The 14,987-nt window shown below is 53.1% G+C and overlaps 2 protein-coding genes across 10 annotated transcripts in view; one reads left to right on the forward strand and one right to left on the reverse strand.

Annotated features, from left to right (window-relative positions):
* The window catches only part of ATG7 (autophagy related 7), a 333,595-nt gene extending 327,490 nt beyond the window's left edge, over positions 1-6,105 (forward strand). For all 5 annotated transcript variants that reach the window (XM_061197268.1, XM_061197267.1, XM_061197270.1 and 2 more), the window contains one exon: positions 5,834-6,105. In XM_061197268.1, coding sequence (XP_061053251.1) covers positions 5,834-5,866 — 33 coding nt within the window. In that variant the 3' untranslated portion in view covers positions 5,867-6,105. The remainder of the gene's footprint in view (positions 1-5,833) is intronic.
* Positions 6,106-7,188: 1,083 nt separating this feature from the next.
* Positions 7,189-14,987, reverse strand: part of VGLL4 (vestigial like family member 4) — a 153,072-nt gene continuing 145,273 nt past the window's right edge. For all 5 annotated transcript variants that reach the window (XM_061197276.1, XM_061197274.1, XM_061197275.1 and 2 more), the window contains 3 exons: positions 13,712-13,934; positions 10,324-10,444; positions 7,189-9,959 (listed from right to left, as the gene is read on the reverse strand). In XM_061197276.1, the coding sequence (XP_061053259.1) occupies positions 9,688-9,959; positions 10,324-10,444; positions 13,712-13,934 (616 nt within the window). In that variant the 3' untranslated portion in view covers positions 7,189-9,687. The remainder of the gene's footprint in view (positions 9,960-10,323; positions 10,445-13,711; positions 13,935-14,987) is intronic.

Genomic DNA, 14,987 nt, shown 5'->3' on the forward strand with positions numbered 1-14,987 from the left:
TGTGTGCCTTGGTGGCTGGTTCCTTTGATGGGGAGCAGTGTCCACTGGATGGGTGTCACTGTTCGCCTGTTGATGGACATTCGGATTGAGCCTAGTCCGTGCCTATTAGGACTAAAGCTGCCATGAGCATTCTTGCACAGTCTTTTTGCAGACCCGTGTTTGCATTCCTTGGGGTAAATGGGAGTGGAGTCGCTGGGGCGCACGTGATGTGTGTGTGGACTCTGTGAGTCGCCAGGCCTTTCTCCTCGGGCTGTGCCATTTCCATTCCCACTAGCAGCAGCCGGTGCGTTCCTGCTGCTCCACATTCTCGCACACCTTTGGTGTTGCCAGCCACAATTTTTCATTTTGGCCATTCTAGAAGGTAAGGTATGCTGTCTCTTTGTGGTTTGTTTATTTTTTAAAATTTAAAATTTTTATTGCAGTATAGTTGATTTACAATGTTGTGTTAGTTTCAGGTATACAGCAAAGTGAATCAGCTATACATATATCCAATCTTTTTTAGATTCTTTTCCCATATAGGTCATTACAGAGTATTGAGTAGAGTTCCCTGTGTTATACAGTAGGTCCTTATTAGTTATCTGTTTTATATATAGTAGTGTGTATATGTCAATCCCAGTCTCCCAATTTATCCCTCCCCCCCATCCTCTGGTAACCATAAGTTTGTTTTCTACATCCGTGACTCTACATCTGTTTTGTAAATAAGTTCATTTGTACCCTTTTTTTTAGATTCCACATATAAGTGATATATTTATTTTTCTCTGTCTGACTGATTTCACTCAGTATGACAATCTCTAGGTCCATCCATGTTGCTGCAGATGGCATTATTTCGTTCTTTTCTATGGCTGAGTAATATTCCATTGTATATATGTACCACATCTTTATCCACTCCTCTGTTGATGGACATGTTGGTTGCTTCCATGTCTTGGCTCCTGTAAACAGTGCTGCAATGAACATTGGGGTGCATGTATCTTTTCGAATTATGCTTTTCTACGGATATATGCCCAGGAGTGAGATTGCTGGATGATATGGTAGTTCTATATTTAGTTTTCTAAGGAATCTCCGTACTCTTCTCCTTAGTGGCGCTACCAATTTACATTCCTACCAACAGTGTAGGAGGGTTCCCTTTTCTCCACGCCCTCTCCAGCATTTATTGTTTGTAGATTTAAATTTTATTTATTTATTTATTTATTTATTTATTTATTTATTTATTTATGGCTGTGTTGGGTCTTCATTGCTGTGCGCAGGCTTTCTCTAGTTGCGGCGAGCGGGGTCTACTAGTCCTTGCGGTGCGCGGGTTTCTTATTGCGGTGGCTTCTCGTTGTGGAGCATGGACTCTAAGCTCGTGGGCTTCAGTAGTTGTGGTGCGCAGGCTCTAGAGCGCAGGCTCAGTAGTTGTGGCGCATGGGCTTAGTTGCTCCGCGGCATGTGGGATCTTCCCGGGCCAGGGCTTGAACCCGTCTCCCCTGCATTGGCAGGCGGATTCTTAACCACCACGCCACCAGGGAAGCCCTGTTTGTAGATTTTTTGATGATGGCCATTCTGACCAGTGTGAGGTGGTATGTCATTGTAGTTTTGATTTGCATTTCTATAATAGTGATATTGAGCATCTTTTCATGTGCTCTTTGGCCATCTCTTTGTGGTTTGGATTTGCATTTCCCTGAAGACTAAGGATGCTGAGCATCTTTTCAGGTTCTTATTAGCATTGTATTTCCTCTTCTGTGAAATATCTGTTCAAACCTTTTGCTCACTTTAAAAAAATCAGGTTATTTGTCTCTATTATTGAGCTGGAAGAGTTCTTTGTATATTCTGGATGTGAGTCCTCTTTATGTACAGTGTGGATATTTTCTCCTAGTCTGTCGTTTGCCTTTTCATTTTCATAGTGGTGTCTTTCAGAGACCAGAAATTTTGAATTTTGTGTCCTAAGAAATTTTAGCATTTCTTTTCTTTTAAGTAAGGTTGAACACTTTTTCTTATGTATAAAAGCTATTTGCTTATCTTTTTCTGTAAACTGCCCGTGTCTTTGGCCTGTTTTGTTTTGTTTTGTTTTTTAATCAGTTTATTAGTCTTTTTCTTCTTGATTTTAAGAGCTATTATATGTTAGGGGGATGAGCCCTTCATGGTGTGTTGTGATGTTTTCACCCAGTGTGTCATTTGTCCTTTCAACGTTGCTTACAGTGTTTTTTCCATGCAAAATTCCTCACGTGTGTCTTTACATCATCCACTGTATCTGTTTTTATTGTTTATAGATTTTGGATCATTGGCTTCCCACTCCCAAGTTATAAAGAAATTCACCCATGTTTGCGTCCAGTATTTGAATGGTTTCATTTTTTTACACTTACATCTCTGCTCCATTTGGCGTTGATTCTGATATACAGTGAGGCATGGAATCAATTTTATCTTTTTGAAAATGACTCTCCAGTTGTCCCTATGTCGTTTATTTAAAAGCTCATATTTTTCTAATGATTTGAGATCGCATTCCTCAGACCTTTATTATTAAAATACTAAATTTCCATGTGTATTTGGACATTCTATTCTGTTCTGTTTCTGGACTCATTTGGTTCCACTGGCCCATCTGTGCTCCTGCTGACACAATCCTCTAAATTACAGGCTTTATGACATGTTTAAACACAGAGTAGGGGAACTGCCTCACTGCTCTTTTCATACTCAAAGGTTTTCTTAGATAGTCTTGCTTACTTCCTTTTCCACATAAACTTTAAAACCAGCTTGTCTAGCTCCAGGAAAGATACTTGATTTTTTAAAAACTGAGATTGTGTTAAATTTATATGTTTACTTGGGAAAGTTGACATCTTTACTGATGTTGAATTGTCCCGTGCAAAAAACACAGGGTATATCCCCATTTATCCCAGTTTACTTTTCATACAATGCTTGTGAGGACTGTTACAGGACTGTTTTGAAGGATTTTCTCCTTAAAGATGTTGTACATTTCATGTTAGGTTTATTCCCTAGTAATTTATCTTTTTCATTGCTCTTACAATGGGTTCTTCTCTTTCATTATGTTTTCTAACTGCATGTTGTTTGTATACAGGAAGGCTATAATTTTGTGTCATTAATTTCATATCTTGCTATCTTACTGAATACTCGTTATTGTCTGTATTCATCTTAGCATTTATTTTCTTGGGTTTTCTAGGTATACTTGCATATCATCTGCAAAAAAGATCATTTATCTCTTCCTTAGGGTACGAACATTTTTAAAGCTTTGGGTTACATATTGCCAAATCTCTTCTTTTAAAAAAATACGGTACCAATTTATACTCCTCCTGGAAGTGTTTCACCATACCCTTGCCAGCCCTGAGTGTTAACATTTTTAAAATCTTTGCCAGTTTATTACAACCTTTATTCATTAAGAGGACATGGCCTCGTCTTCCCCAGGTGGTGGGCGGAAGGCTGAGGGCCTAGCAGGGAACAGACTAACCTGGGAGTCCACAGTCTAAGAGGAGCTGAGGCTTAAGTTTCTCCCCTGCCCCCAACTTTATTGAGGAATGGCTAACAAATGAAAACTGTATATATTTAGGTTGTACCTGTGATTTTTTAAAGGTATACAGTGTGATCATTTAATATGCCTATACTTTTGAAATGATGACCACAGTCAAGTTAATTAACACATCCTTCACCTCACAACCCTTTTTTTATTTGTGGTAAGAACACTTAAGATCTACCCTCTTAGCAAATTTTAAAAGTATACAGTACTATAAACTGTAGTCAGTAGGCTATACACTAGATCCTCAGAATTTATGCTACTTATAACTGAAAGCTTGTACCCTGTGACCATCTCCCCATCCCCTCCAGGGCCTGGCAACCATCCATCTACTCTCTGGTTCTATGAGTTTGGCTTTTTTAGATTCTACACGTTAAGTGATATCATACAGTATTTGTTGAGGCTGAAGTTTCTGGAGGTTTACAATTAAGACTGCTGCTGCCCTCCTGAGCCCAGCCAATGGCAAAAGGACTGGCTGCCCTAGCAGAGAAACCCCATCTCCGGCCCAGAGATCGTGTTCTGGAAAATCCCTGAGCAGTTCTGTAAAATCCATTGCCTCCCCCCAACCCCCCCTTTTGCAGAGTCCCGTCATAATCAGCCCTTTGGGTGCCTTACTTGATCCCCTACGCAGCCTGGGCAGTGCCAGGAACAAGGGGAAGAGCCAGGATCCCTCCCCGCTGCCCACGCTCAAGCCAGCTCTCTGCCCGCCCTGCTGTGTGCAGAGGTAGGGCCGGGTGCTGAGGATTCTTCCCCAGAGCTGAGAGCCAGTAAGATGGATGACAGAATGGACTGAGGCTCCTGCTTTCCCATTAAAGCCCTTCCCAGGGCCTGGCCCCCCAGGGTCCTGTGAACAGCCCTGGCTACCCACTTGCAGGAGGGCGTTGCTCACTGACTGCCCGGCCCTGGCTGGCGGCCCCCCTCCCCAGAGGCTGGGCGGGAGGACGGAGAGGGCCGTGGCCCGCCGGGCTTACCCCCCTCGTCTTGGCCTGGCCCCCTCCTCCAAGCAGCCTGCCCCAGCCCTGAAGCCCAGGCAGCCTCTTTACTCACATAACCCTTTCCCTCTCACCTGTGTTCCCAGCTCTGTACCTTACTGGCTGTGTGATCCTGGGCTAGTTGACTCCCCTTTTCTGAGCCTGTTTCCATCTACACCTCCTCACAGGCTGTTGTGAGGAGTGAAGGAGGGAGCATCTGCACCAGGTCGGCACAGCCCGCGGCACAGGGACGGGCTCCATAAGCGTGTGTTTATTGAATGAGAGAGTGAAAAAATAAATGAATTGTGTCAGCGAGCCCTCTGGTGGCTCCTTCCCCCACTCAGATGGTTAGAACTGGAGGAGCGTCAGATGCAGCCTTCGTCGGAAAGGCAACCACTCCTCTACCACCAGCCCCCATCCCACCCGAGGGGACAGGCCCGCCAGGCCACCCTCAGGCTGCTGGGCCCCAGCCCCAGTCCCTCCACACCATCCCCGCTGCTTCGGGCGTCTGGACCTTGGTGGTCTCATCCCACTGTCCTTGGACAGCAGGGTGCATGTAAAAGTGAGGGTGTGTGTGAGAGGCACACCCACCGCCAGCCCTCGGCCCCAGGCGGTTGGTCCTCAGGAGAGAGGAAATTTCCTTCTCTGTATTTATTTTCCACATCCCCGACACTGAAAGCCAAGCTGGTGTTGATATTTACCTTGGCCGGGACTCCCCATCTCTCTGGGCCAGCCTCACGTAAACACGATGTTCCTTTCCTCGGCTCTGCCAGCATTAGGGTGGCCTTTTGCAACCAATTCTAGGAATTTTGAAAGTCTGTAGGCGTAAGTTCAGGGACCAGGCGCCCAGGGTGCGAGGAGCGCCTGGGGGCTCCATGCTGGCCTTGGGCCTTCTCCCGGGGGTTCACGCCGAGGGTGCAGAGACAAAGCCGGGCCTGTGGGGGCCAACGGGCAGGGCCCCCCCAATTCCTCTCATTCCTCAGGGCCGGTGGTGGCCAGAGGGCTTACTCTGGAGGGGCGGCAGTGGCCAGCGCCACAGAAATGGGAGTGAGCGGGGGACTGGGCGGGGCAGGGACGCTGCGGCAGTGGGAGGGTCCGCAAGGCCGGTCCACATCCCAGCTCCCCCGGCTCGGCCACCGGGGGCTCACTCACCAGGAGGCCTTGGGCAAGTGACCGCAGGGCTCTGAGACGTGGTTTCATTATACATGAAATGGGGGGTCAGTCCCTTGGGGACAAGGGGGCTGTGAGGCACTGCAGGTGGCAGCCGTGTTCCTTTTGCTGTTGCCACAGCTGCACGGCTTTGAGACAGCATCATGGGCGGCGCCGGGTGAATGAACGCTCTGAACGTCTCCCGTTCTCCACGCAGATCTGGGACATGAGCGACGACGAGACCGTCTGACACGCCCCCCACCCTGGCTGCCGGCCCGCCGAGGGGCTCTCAGTCTCCGGAGCAGGACGCCACCCCCAGGACCGGTGATTCTGGGCCCCGGGCCCCTCCAACCTTTGTGGTCCCCTCATCTCCATACCTTAAGGACTGGGGCCCTCCCTCGACTGCCCGGGAGCGTCTCCGTTTCTTATGATTCATGGTCCCACCAGTTCTCAGCTAAATAATAACCTTGGCTTCGGCCTTGCCAGTGATCTGGGACTTGGTTCCCTCCACGAGCAGTTCTTTCTTCTTGTTGTCACGGGTGTTTGGTAGTCAGGCTCCCGGGATTCTCCTGGCCATGACCCCCATGGGGTGGAATGAGGACAGGGAGGAGTTGGCCCAACACAGAGCAGGTAGGCAAGTGAGAAGTCAGCTCCTTCCAGCAGCCATCGCGGGGGCAGCGCCACAAAGCCCCCAGAGCGGCCCTGGGCACGTGTGAGGGCTGGGGTCCTCGTCAGCGCTGTCAGCCTGGCCTGCAGGCGTGGGAGGCAGGAGAGCTGAGACACGTGCGGGACAGAAGGGACCACACTTGTCCCAATGAACCCAGACCCCCGCTGAGGACGGAGTGTGTTGCCCAGACAGCTCCTCCACCTGCGGGCCTGTCCTCAGCCGTGGGCTCAGGGGAGGACACAAGTGTCTGCTGCTTCGGGCTGGTGGCAGGGCCCAGGGACAGATCCTCGAAGCTGCCTGCGTGGGGCCCCTCCTGCCTCTGTACAGGACGCCCGAGGCCCAGAGAAGGCTTCAGACCCCACGTGAGAGCCTGCCCTCCTGCCGCAAGCAGGGGCGGCTGCGCCTCCCGCCCCAGGCTCCTCCCTGGTGGTGGCCTGGAAGCCCCAACGCCGTGTGGGGTGGAGCCCGTGGTGTGTCTGCCTCAGCCTGTGGCCAGGTGCCCATCGGGGTGGTGGGAGGGCTCTGCTGTGGGCCCCTCAGGCTGATTTTCCTCCTCCTCCTGGGTGAGCACGTCCGTGCCAGCCTCAGAGCTGGGCATGGAACCCAGCAGAGGGGCCCTTTCCACACTCTTATTTCTGTGGTGTCATCTTTTGTCTTGGGCCCAAAGTCAGAATTGAGTCTGAGTCGTACCAGAGTTGGATTTCTGTAAGTAAGTTAGGTTTTAAATGATGTTTCTCCTAGAGAGTTAAAATTACAGCTTTCCAGCCTGTGCGGGGCTTAAATCGGAGGCCACTGTACATCAGGGCAGGGCTGCTGAGCCTGCCCCACCCTCTCCGGGGCTTCAAGCAAAGGCCCCGCCCAGCCTGGCTCTGTCACTGCAGGACCCAAGGATCACACATACAGTCTGTGGTTTAAGAGCACTTTATTATTGTTCTTAAGGCTACTTTTAAGTACAAAAAAAAGATGGCCTGCCAAACCTTTTTTTTTCTTCTTCTTCCAGGAAAAACAGGCCACAGAGAATGGTATATTACAGATTTACAAACATGGAGAGAATGGTCAGAACGCACTGCAGCTGGCGTGGCTCTGTGAAGAACCTCTCTGTGCCTCCTGAGGCCTGGGAGTGTCCCTTCCTGGTGACCGTTTGGTTTCCTGCCCGAGGCCCCTCCCAGGTGCTGCCTATCCCAGATAGGTCAGCGCACCAGGGACCTGGCCCTCAGTGCCACCGTCCCTCCCAAAGCGATGGCCTCGCTGGTGGACGCGGGCGTGTGAGGAGCCCAGTCTGCACAGAGCCGCCGGCAGTGGGGTTGTTTTCCTGGGGCGACGCTCAGTAGCCTGTAGCAATAACAAACTAGTGGCTATTAAGGCAGATGCAGTGTTCTCATAGAATAACTGTGTTCCTGCACTTTTACAGACAAATCTACGACAAAAAAAAAAGATCAACTTTTTTTTCCAAACAACAAAAAAATATGAATGATTACAATAGGAAAGGGAAAAATTAAATAGCTACATATCATTAACAAATTAATTGTTCTTCAAAAAATACCTACAAATTTCTCTGTACATTCTTTACGCACAGCGTAATGATGGTCTTAAAGTTACCTATATAAAAAAAGTGTTCTCAACGATTTTTCCTACAGAAAATATAGGGGCCTGAATGCAGAAGCCTGGAAGCCCAGTTAAGTGGGAGGGAAACGTGTGCGGGGGCCAAAAGGGGAGGCTTTCCTCCCGCCTTTTCAAATAACTACAGCCACCCTGTGGCCACAAGAGCCCATCCTCCTGCCTGTTCACCCAATGCCAACCAGCAAACCTGTACTTTTCTCATACTGACAACCAGCCTCGAGAGCTCCAGTGAGTCCACGGTGCCTCGCAGGTGAGGTGGTCATGCCCAAGTCACCTGGCTAGGTGACTGCTGAAGCCCTGTGGTGGGCAAGGCTGGAGGGTAGTAGTAGCACAGGGGAGGGGCAGGGGCATAGAAACGTTTACCAGAAAGAAGAGCAGCTGTCGAACATCCACAGCTGGGTCTGTCATGCTTGCTTCTTCACCTAATTTCTAGTTAGTAGCTATTACTATAGCAAACGATAATAAATGCAGTAATAACTGTATAAAGTCAGAGGAATGTATACTGCCTTGGCCCCAGCGTACGAGGAAGCATACAAAACACCATCTCACAGATTGTCAGGAATCTGCTGTTCAGCCAAGAGTTCAAAGGGAGCAGTTTCTGCATCGAGGGAAGTTGGAAGACACGAGTCCCAACTCCCCTGGGAGCGAGTTAAGCAGACAGGGATGCAAAAAATAACTGATGCTGTCAGCCTGCAGCCGCAACTCCAGCATCCGACTCTGCTGCTGACCAGCCACTCGCCCGCCCGTGTCCAGGGCCTGCCAGGGACCGACTGGCCCCACGCTACTTGGGAGTAACGTGAATATCAAACACAAATCTTAGAGTACAACTGTACCAGCAGTAAGTATATCTAGGACTGTAACTGACAAAAATAAACGAATTCTGAAAAGAAGCTAGTAAGTATTAAGCTTTTTGTTTACTGTCTGTACAATTAATAGAAACCAGCTATTTTTATCCATTAAAACATGCATCACGTTTAAAGCACTACAGAATCCTCCAACTTCAGCTCTAGTCTAACAAACTGCAGTGTTTAGAAAAGGTAAAATGCCCGTGATTGGTAGAGTCTGCAGTCCAGTTGCAAGCACCTGAAAATCTAGACAGAGAAAGACCTATAAACCTGCATGAGACTTCCCCTTCCAAAGCAGTTTTGTCTAAATTAATTAATACAACAACAAAAAAACACACCCATGGTCAGAAATGTCATCCTTAAACCCTCCGTTTTTCAGCAGTTTGCCCTCAGAGTACTATCATCTCGCACAAAGTTGTCAGGCAGGCAACTTGAGTCCTCCTCCCATAGTGCAAATCAGACACGACAGTTCTGTTCTCTTCAAGTAGACGCACACACACAAGCGCACACACACACGTGGGCTGGAAGCTGAGCCGCACACGCCCCGGTCTCGAGAAGCAAATGAAAAAGCACAAAGTGTCTGGGGTCACCAGTGGCCTGGCCTGTGACTGAGAAAGCACAAGCCGTGGAGTCCAGGCCCTGTCTGGCAGCTGACCTGCATTGAGGCTTCTTTGGTAACCAAGGCAGGGACTGGGGGGCGACAGCGGACAGAGGTTCCACGCGCAGGTGCTGCTATCACGTCTGAGGGCCCCGGGTACGGATACCAAGCAAGTACAAAACAGAACAAAAATCCCGACGATGTTTTTGCGAATAAACCATCCCTCCCTCCCCCCACCCCCACGATTTTTTTTTTTCATTTTTCCATTTTTTTAAGCACTGACTGTTCGAAGCTCAGGCAAACCATGCAGATGGACGTGGCGTTGGAAGGCGGTGCTCCCTTCAGGAGGCCACAGACGGGGAGTGGCTGTGGCTGACCATGTGGGCAGAGGGGCTGGCGGGCTGGCCCCTGCGAGAGGCCGACTCGGGGCTGCTCGACGCGCCGTCCTTAGCCGCCTTGATCTGGAGCCACGTGTCGCCCAGGGCTTTGGCGAAGTGGTCGTCCACGGAGCCCGTGATGGACACGGAGTTGGGCGCCGGCTCGGGCTCCTTGTAGTTCTTGCCCAGGCTCCTGCGGAAATGCTCCTCCACCACGGGGTCGCAGGTGGTGGCGGCTGTGGGGCAGGGGGAGGACAGCGGTCAGGGCTGGGACCCGGGGACACCGGGGGGCCCCCCGCGCGGGTCACCTCTCTGAGCCTGCCATGGGGCGGCACGCCTGCTCCGCCGGGCCGTGGACGCGTTCAGACGCCCCGTGCGGCAGCCGGCGGGCCCCGCTAGAGGGGGGCCTGGAGGGCGGGGCCAACGTGCTGCTCCCCCGCCCCCCCCCCCCCAAGCCAAGCACAAGGCCGCTGCACCGGGGCTCAAAGAACGGGGTGTCGACCTCTATCAGAAATGGGCCCAGAGGCCAGCCACTCCTGGGACCAAGAGGACACGGAAGGAGCCCTCAGTCCCCTGCAGTGGTCTGAGCGGGGCACTTACAGCTCGGGGCCCTCCGGTAGCTGGCCGGGCCGGCCGCGCAGCCGCTGTGCGCGATGGGGCAGTGGGAGAGGTTGCAGTTCCGGGCGCTGGCGGAGGCGCACGTGATCACCGAGGGCCGGTTCTGCGGGAGGAGGGGGCTGGCGTCAGTGCGAGCACACAGGCGGCAGCAGCGGTTCGGCTCCCCCGCCCCAACTGCGACCCCATCCTCATATCTGCGCCCAGCTCCGAGGCCAGCCGGGCGGCCACCCCGGCGCCCCTCAGCCCCCGGCCGGGCACCAGTCCCGCCTGGAAAACCAAGTGCCAGCGGCCTCGGCGTTGGAGTGGTGCCTCGGCACGGGGCCTCACCAGTACCCACGCTCTGCGGGAGCCCCTCCTGGAGCCCTGCCGGCCCAACGGCAGATCCAGTCAAGCCCAGGCGCCGCCTCCTGCTTCACGTTGCGGGCCACACCGCTCAACGACCCGAACCCACCGTGAACGAGAGTCTTGGGGGTGTGCGCTCGGCCCCCTCCCAAGCTCTCCGTTCTCTGAGCAGTGACCCTCAGTGTGAGGCAGTGGCAGTGTGGATCGGTGAGGGACGTGGCACAGAGGCTCGGCTGTTGGGAGCTGGCCTGTCCCGACTCTCGGATCTGAAATGAGACCATCGCCGAGTCGGGAGACCAGCGTGTAGATGGCAGAGGGCTGTAAAGGGACCACGGCTCCTACCGTCACGGTCCTGAGAGCGCCTGGCCCTGCCCTTCTCAGAGCGTATCCTCGGATCCGCCCCCCACCCCCACCGGCTTCTCTGGGCCATCCCAGGACCCTTCTAATATACTCCTGGTTTTTCTCAAGCCAAGCCAGCTCAAGTCGGTTTCTGTTACGACCATGCAAGTCATGATAGAGACAGAAACACAGGAATCTATCCAAGTGCCTGAATTACACACAAAGCACCCTCACCCCATGCGCCTGCCCACACTCGCCCTCCTTCCCCGAAACCACCGCACAGTCTGCCTGGCAAACTCCACTCGTCCTTTAAAACCCCGTTCAAATATCATCTCTGTGAAGCATGACCCGCCCCCTGCCCGCCCCACATTCAGCCGGTAAACCAGCCCTTCCAGAGGCACCTGTCTCCTCGACCACACACACTTCAGAGCAGGGACCAGCGAGTGTCTGGATCCCCAGACCCGGACAGAAAACATCTGTGAACCAACTGAGCTCCCTTAGGTTCCAGCCAGGAAACTTAACTCCTGAAAACCCGGACAACGAGACAGCTAGCAGGAGCTGGCTGAAGGGTCACCCCAAAGGCAGTGTCAACAAGGGAATCGGGCCTTGTCCACCCCCGGCCTTTCCCGTAAACAGTCTGATCAGTAGCCACTGTGAAGTCTGCACATCAAACCTTCCTGTGATGGGAAGTGAACAGGAATGATAAGAACACGTCTGTGATGAAGATCCGTACCCACACAGGTGAGCGGGGATGTGCTTGGGTCTAACAAGAAATTCCACACATCCAGGATGGGGTAAGATGCAGCTTAGCAGCAGCACGTGAACAAAGAATCTGGGGCTTTATTAATTCCACACATGAGCAATGGGACAGAGCCACCAAGAGAGTCGGTGTGACACCCCCCCGTGTGGACGACAATGGCAGAGAGGAGAGAACATGGCTTTGAGGCCGGGTGGACCTGGGTGAACCAGCTCTAGTCAGCAGGCAGGACCTTCAGCCCTCTAAGCTTCCATTTCTTTAAGTATGAAACAGGAAGACTCGTACCTGAGGGGCGTGGAGCATCGCCTGAGATGGGTGTGGGGGCCTGGCCCGTGGTCACGTCCAGGAGTCCCGCCCTGCAGGTGCTGGTCATGCCGCACCTGAAGGACAGCCTGCAGTGTGCAGCCCACCTTTTGAAGGGTCTATTTCAACCCCCGAGCCCGTGATCTCCCCGCCAGCCCTCTTGTAGTGACGTGCCCTCCACCCTCGAGATGGGGCTGTGCAGCCATGTTCATAAGTGACCTCACCCCGTGGCTAGGCTGGAGATCTGCCTCAGGCTGCGGCTCAACTACCGAGGCCGACTCAGGAGGAGATTCAAGTTGAGCTCAGGAGCTGGGGGACGGCCACGCCGAGCTGGCCATGTGATCCAGAAGCAGAGAGAGAAAAGGATGCAGAGACAGGCACGGGGCCAGGGGAGGAAGGAGGGTCCTGCCTCCTATCTGCTCGCCCAGGCAAGAGCCGGCCCTTGCTTCCTGAGCCTGGCTGTACCCATGACCCTGGGTCCGGGAGACGCCCCGGGCCCTCCCAGTATAACTCCCTTCCTTCCTGTAGCTCCAGGGCCTCCCAGCGCCGGGGCGCAGCAGCACTGGGGAGTGTTCACTACGTGATAACTCACCCTGGTTCTCACCAATTGATACATTAAGAGTTCAGTTATTTGACTCCCTGTCTCCTCCAGACTCAAACTGTGAGCGCCCGCATCCAGCTTGACCAGTTTCTAACACACTCCCTACACAAAGCAAGTGTCCACGCAGTTTTGTTAAAAGAACGAAGGAAACAGACAGGGTTGTGATTTTGGGCTCCAAGGTAGGAAGCGCAACGGCTCCTCAGCCTCACTGGGAACCACAGGCACCAGCGCAACCTCACCCGACGCCCGGGGCCCCTGCCAAGCAGGGGCCACAGACTGGGTCAGAACCAGGAGCGGGCAGGGGACACAGCAGCTGCCCCAGCACCTCCTCTGCTCGCTGTCTGCGTCCCAGAGTCTCAAGCAAACACTGAGTGACGACCTACTGGGTCACAGGCCCCCAAGGTTCAGAGAGGAAAGCCATGGGTTCATGCAGTGTTTCTGAACCTCAAGGCTAATGCCTCCTTTTATTAGCTCTTCCCCCAGGAACCCCATTTTTTAAAGTCTTTTTTCCTACCAAGCAACCTGTGTTTATTAAGTAACAACTTAATTTCCTTAAAAAAAAAAAAAAAAATCCTTGTCTGCCAATCACAGGTTTCTGACCAGCAGGAGCTAATAGCCACTGTGACCACTGACTTTATAGGATTCCAGCCCAAAGCAAAGCAACCTGGCATTGAACTCCATCCGTGTGGCCTTGTAACGGGTTAACGTAGGATTCCTATTAGGATTATTACATTGATCCCTAAACACGGCTGCCAAGGAAGACTGCTAGAAACCAGCTAGTCTAGACCAACCCCGCCTCGTGCAAAGAAACTAAGCCCCAAAGACATTAAGTCTCGTCTGAGGCCATTAGTCCCAAGGGGCGAGGCCTAGGCAGGCCCAGGTCAGAATTAAAACCACCCTCAGTATAGAACCGAGGGTGGGGTTACTCCCCACGTCTCTCACCGCCCTCCTTCCACGCCGCCCTCCGTCCCCCAAGCCCCCGGACCCACTGCCGGCCACCGGCCGAGCCCTGCTGGACAAGGGCGTACCTGCTGCCGCTCCACCGGGGTCAGGGTGGGAGAGAGGCCGGCCGGCCTGCCGGCGTCCAGGCTGTTCTTGGTCAGTGCAAGGGGCTGCTCCATGCTGAGGCTGGGGAGGGACGTGTACAGGTGGCTGCCGTGCAGGCTCATAGTGGGGGCCACGGCTCGCTCAATGGGGCTGCGGCTCCGTTCCCGGGGGTCTTTCCGGCAGTCCCCGTTGGCCGTCTTGTTCCTGAAAAAGAGGAGTGAGCTCTCAGACAGGAAAACCTGGCAGCTTCTGGGAGGCAAGGGGGCTGGCAACCGTGCTGAGACACTCACACTGATCATTTCATCCCTCACTTTGGTGTGGGTAAATATTTCACAATCATCACCCCACCGTCTGAGGCTCTGATCAAATAGCCTACCGGTAACTGAGGGGCCAGGATGCTAACCCAGGTGGGTGCTGAGGAGAAGCACCTTCCCAGGGTCCAGAGTCAGCTCCATAGCTCCATCCAGACGAGACGGCAGCCCCCCGCTCGGCAGTCTGGCTGAGCACTTCTCCAACAAACTCCACTCGCTCGGAACCCAGAGATCTCACCTGTGTGCTCCAGGCTGGCTTGGTTTGACCAGGATCTGCCTTCAGAAGCATGAAGGTGGTGATGATGCCAAAGTAACCCAATGCCTCCTACCTGCCGGGTCCTATTCTAAGGCTCCACTGGCCTCAGCTCATTCAGCCTTCCCAACAGCACTGAGAAGGGGAGGCTGTAAACACCCCCGCCCCAGACGAGGGGACCGAGACCCAGTGCAGTCTCGTCACTGGCCGAGGCTACTGGCCCGCGAGCCGTAGTGTTTGGCTCACGGTGTGGTGATCAGGCTGGTGTGGAGCGTGGAGAGCCTGGCGCGCCAGCGGGAGGGCCCTGCCGTAGGAAAGTCCAACCACGGGCAGGTGCCGAGTGGGACCCAGATGAGGCGGTAGCACAGGCCCTGCCTGCAACCTGATGGATCTCGTCTAGGGGCAACGTCACACGCTGCGTCTCCTTGAGAACGAGGAGAATGACTCCGCACGGTAGCGGTGGGCCTCGCGGTAGAAGCCCAGGAACTCGAGGCCCAGGTCTCACCCCCGCCCAGGGGTTCTTTGTGCCTCAGGTCTCAGCCCTTAAATCCGCAGTGCTCTCTGCTGCCAGAGCAGTCTTTTTTTCATAACAAAGGAGCAAGTATTTTAACTAAAAATGTGGCAATGACTTCTGTGACAGTGGAGGGATCAATGGACATTAGTGGAACCAAATCAGCTGTAAGCTCAGTTCAT

Source organism: Eubalaena glacialis, chromosome 7 (genome assembly GCF_028564815.1).
Source record: "Eubalaena glacialis isolate mEubGla1 chromosome 7, mEubGla1.1.hap2.+ XY, whole genome shotgun sequence".
Taxonomy (NCBI): Eukaryota; Metazoa; Chordata; class Mammalia; order Artiodactyla; family Balaenidae; genus Eubalaena; species Eubalaena glacialis.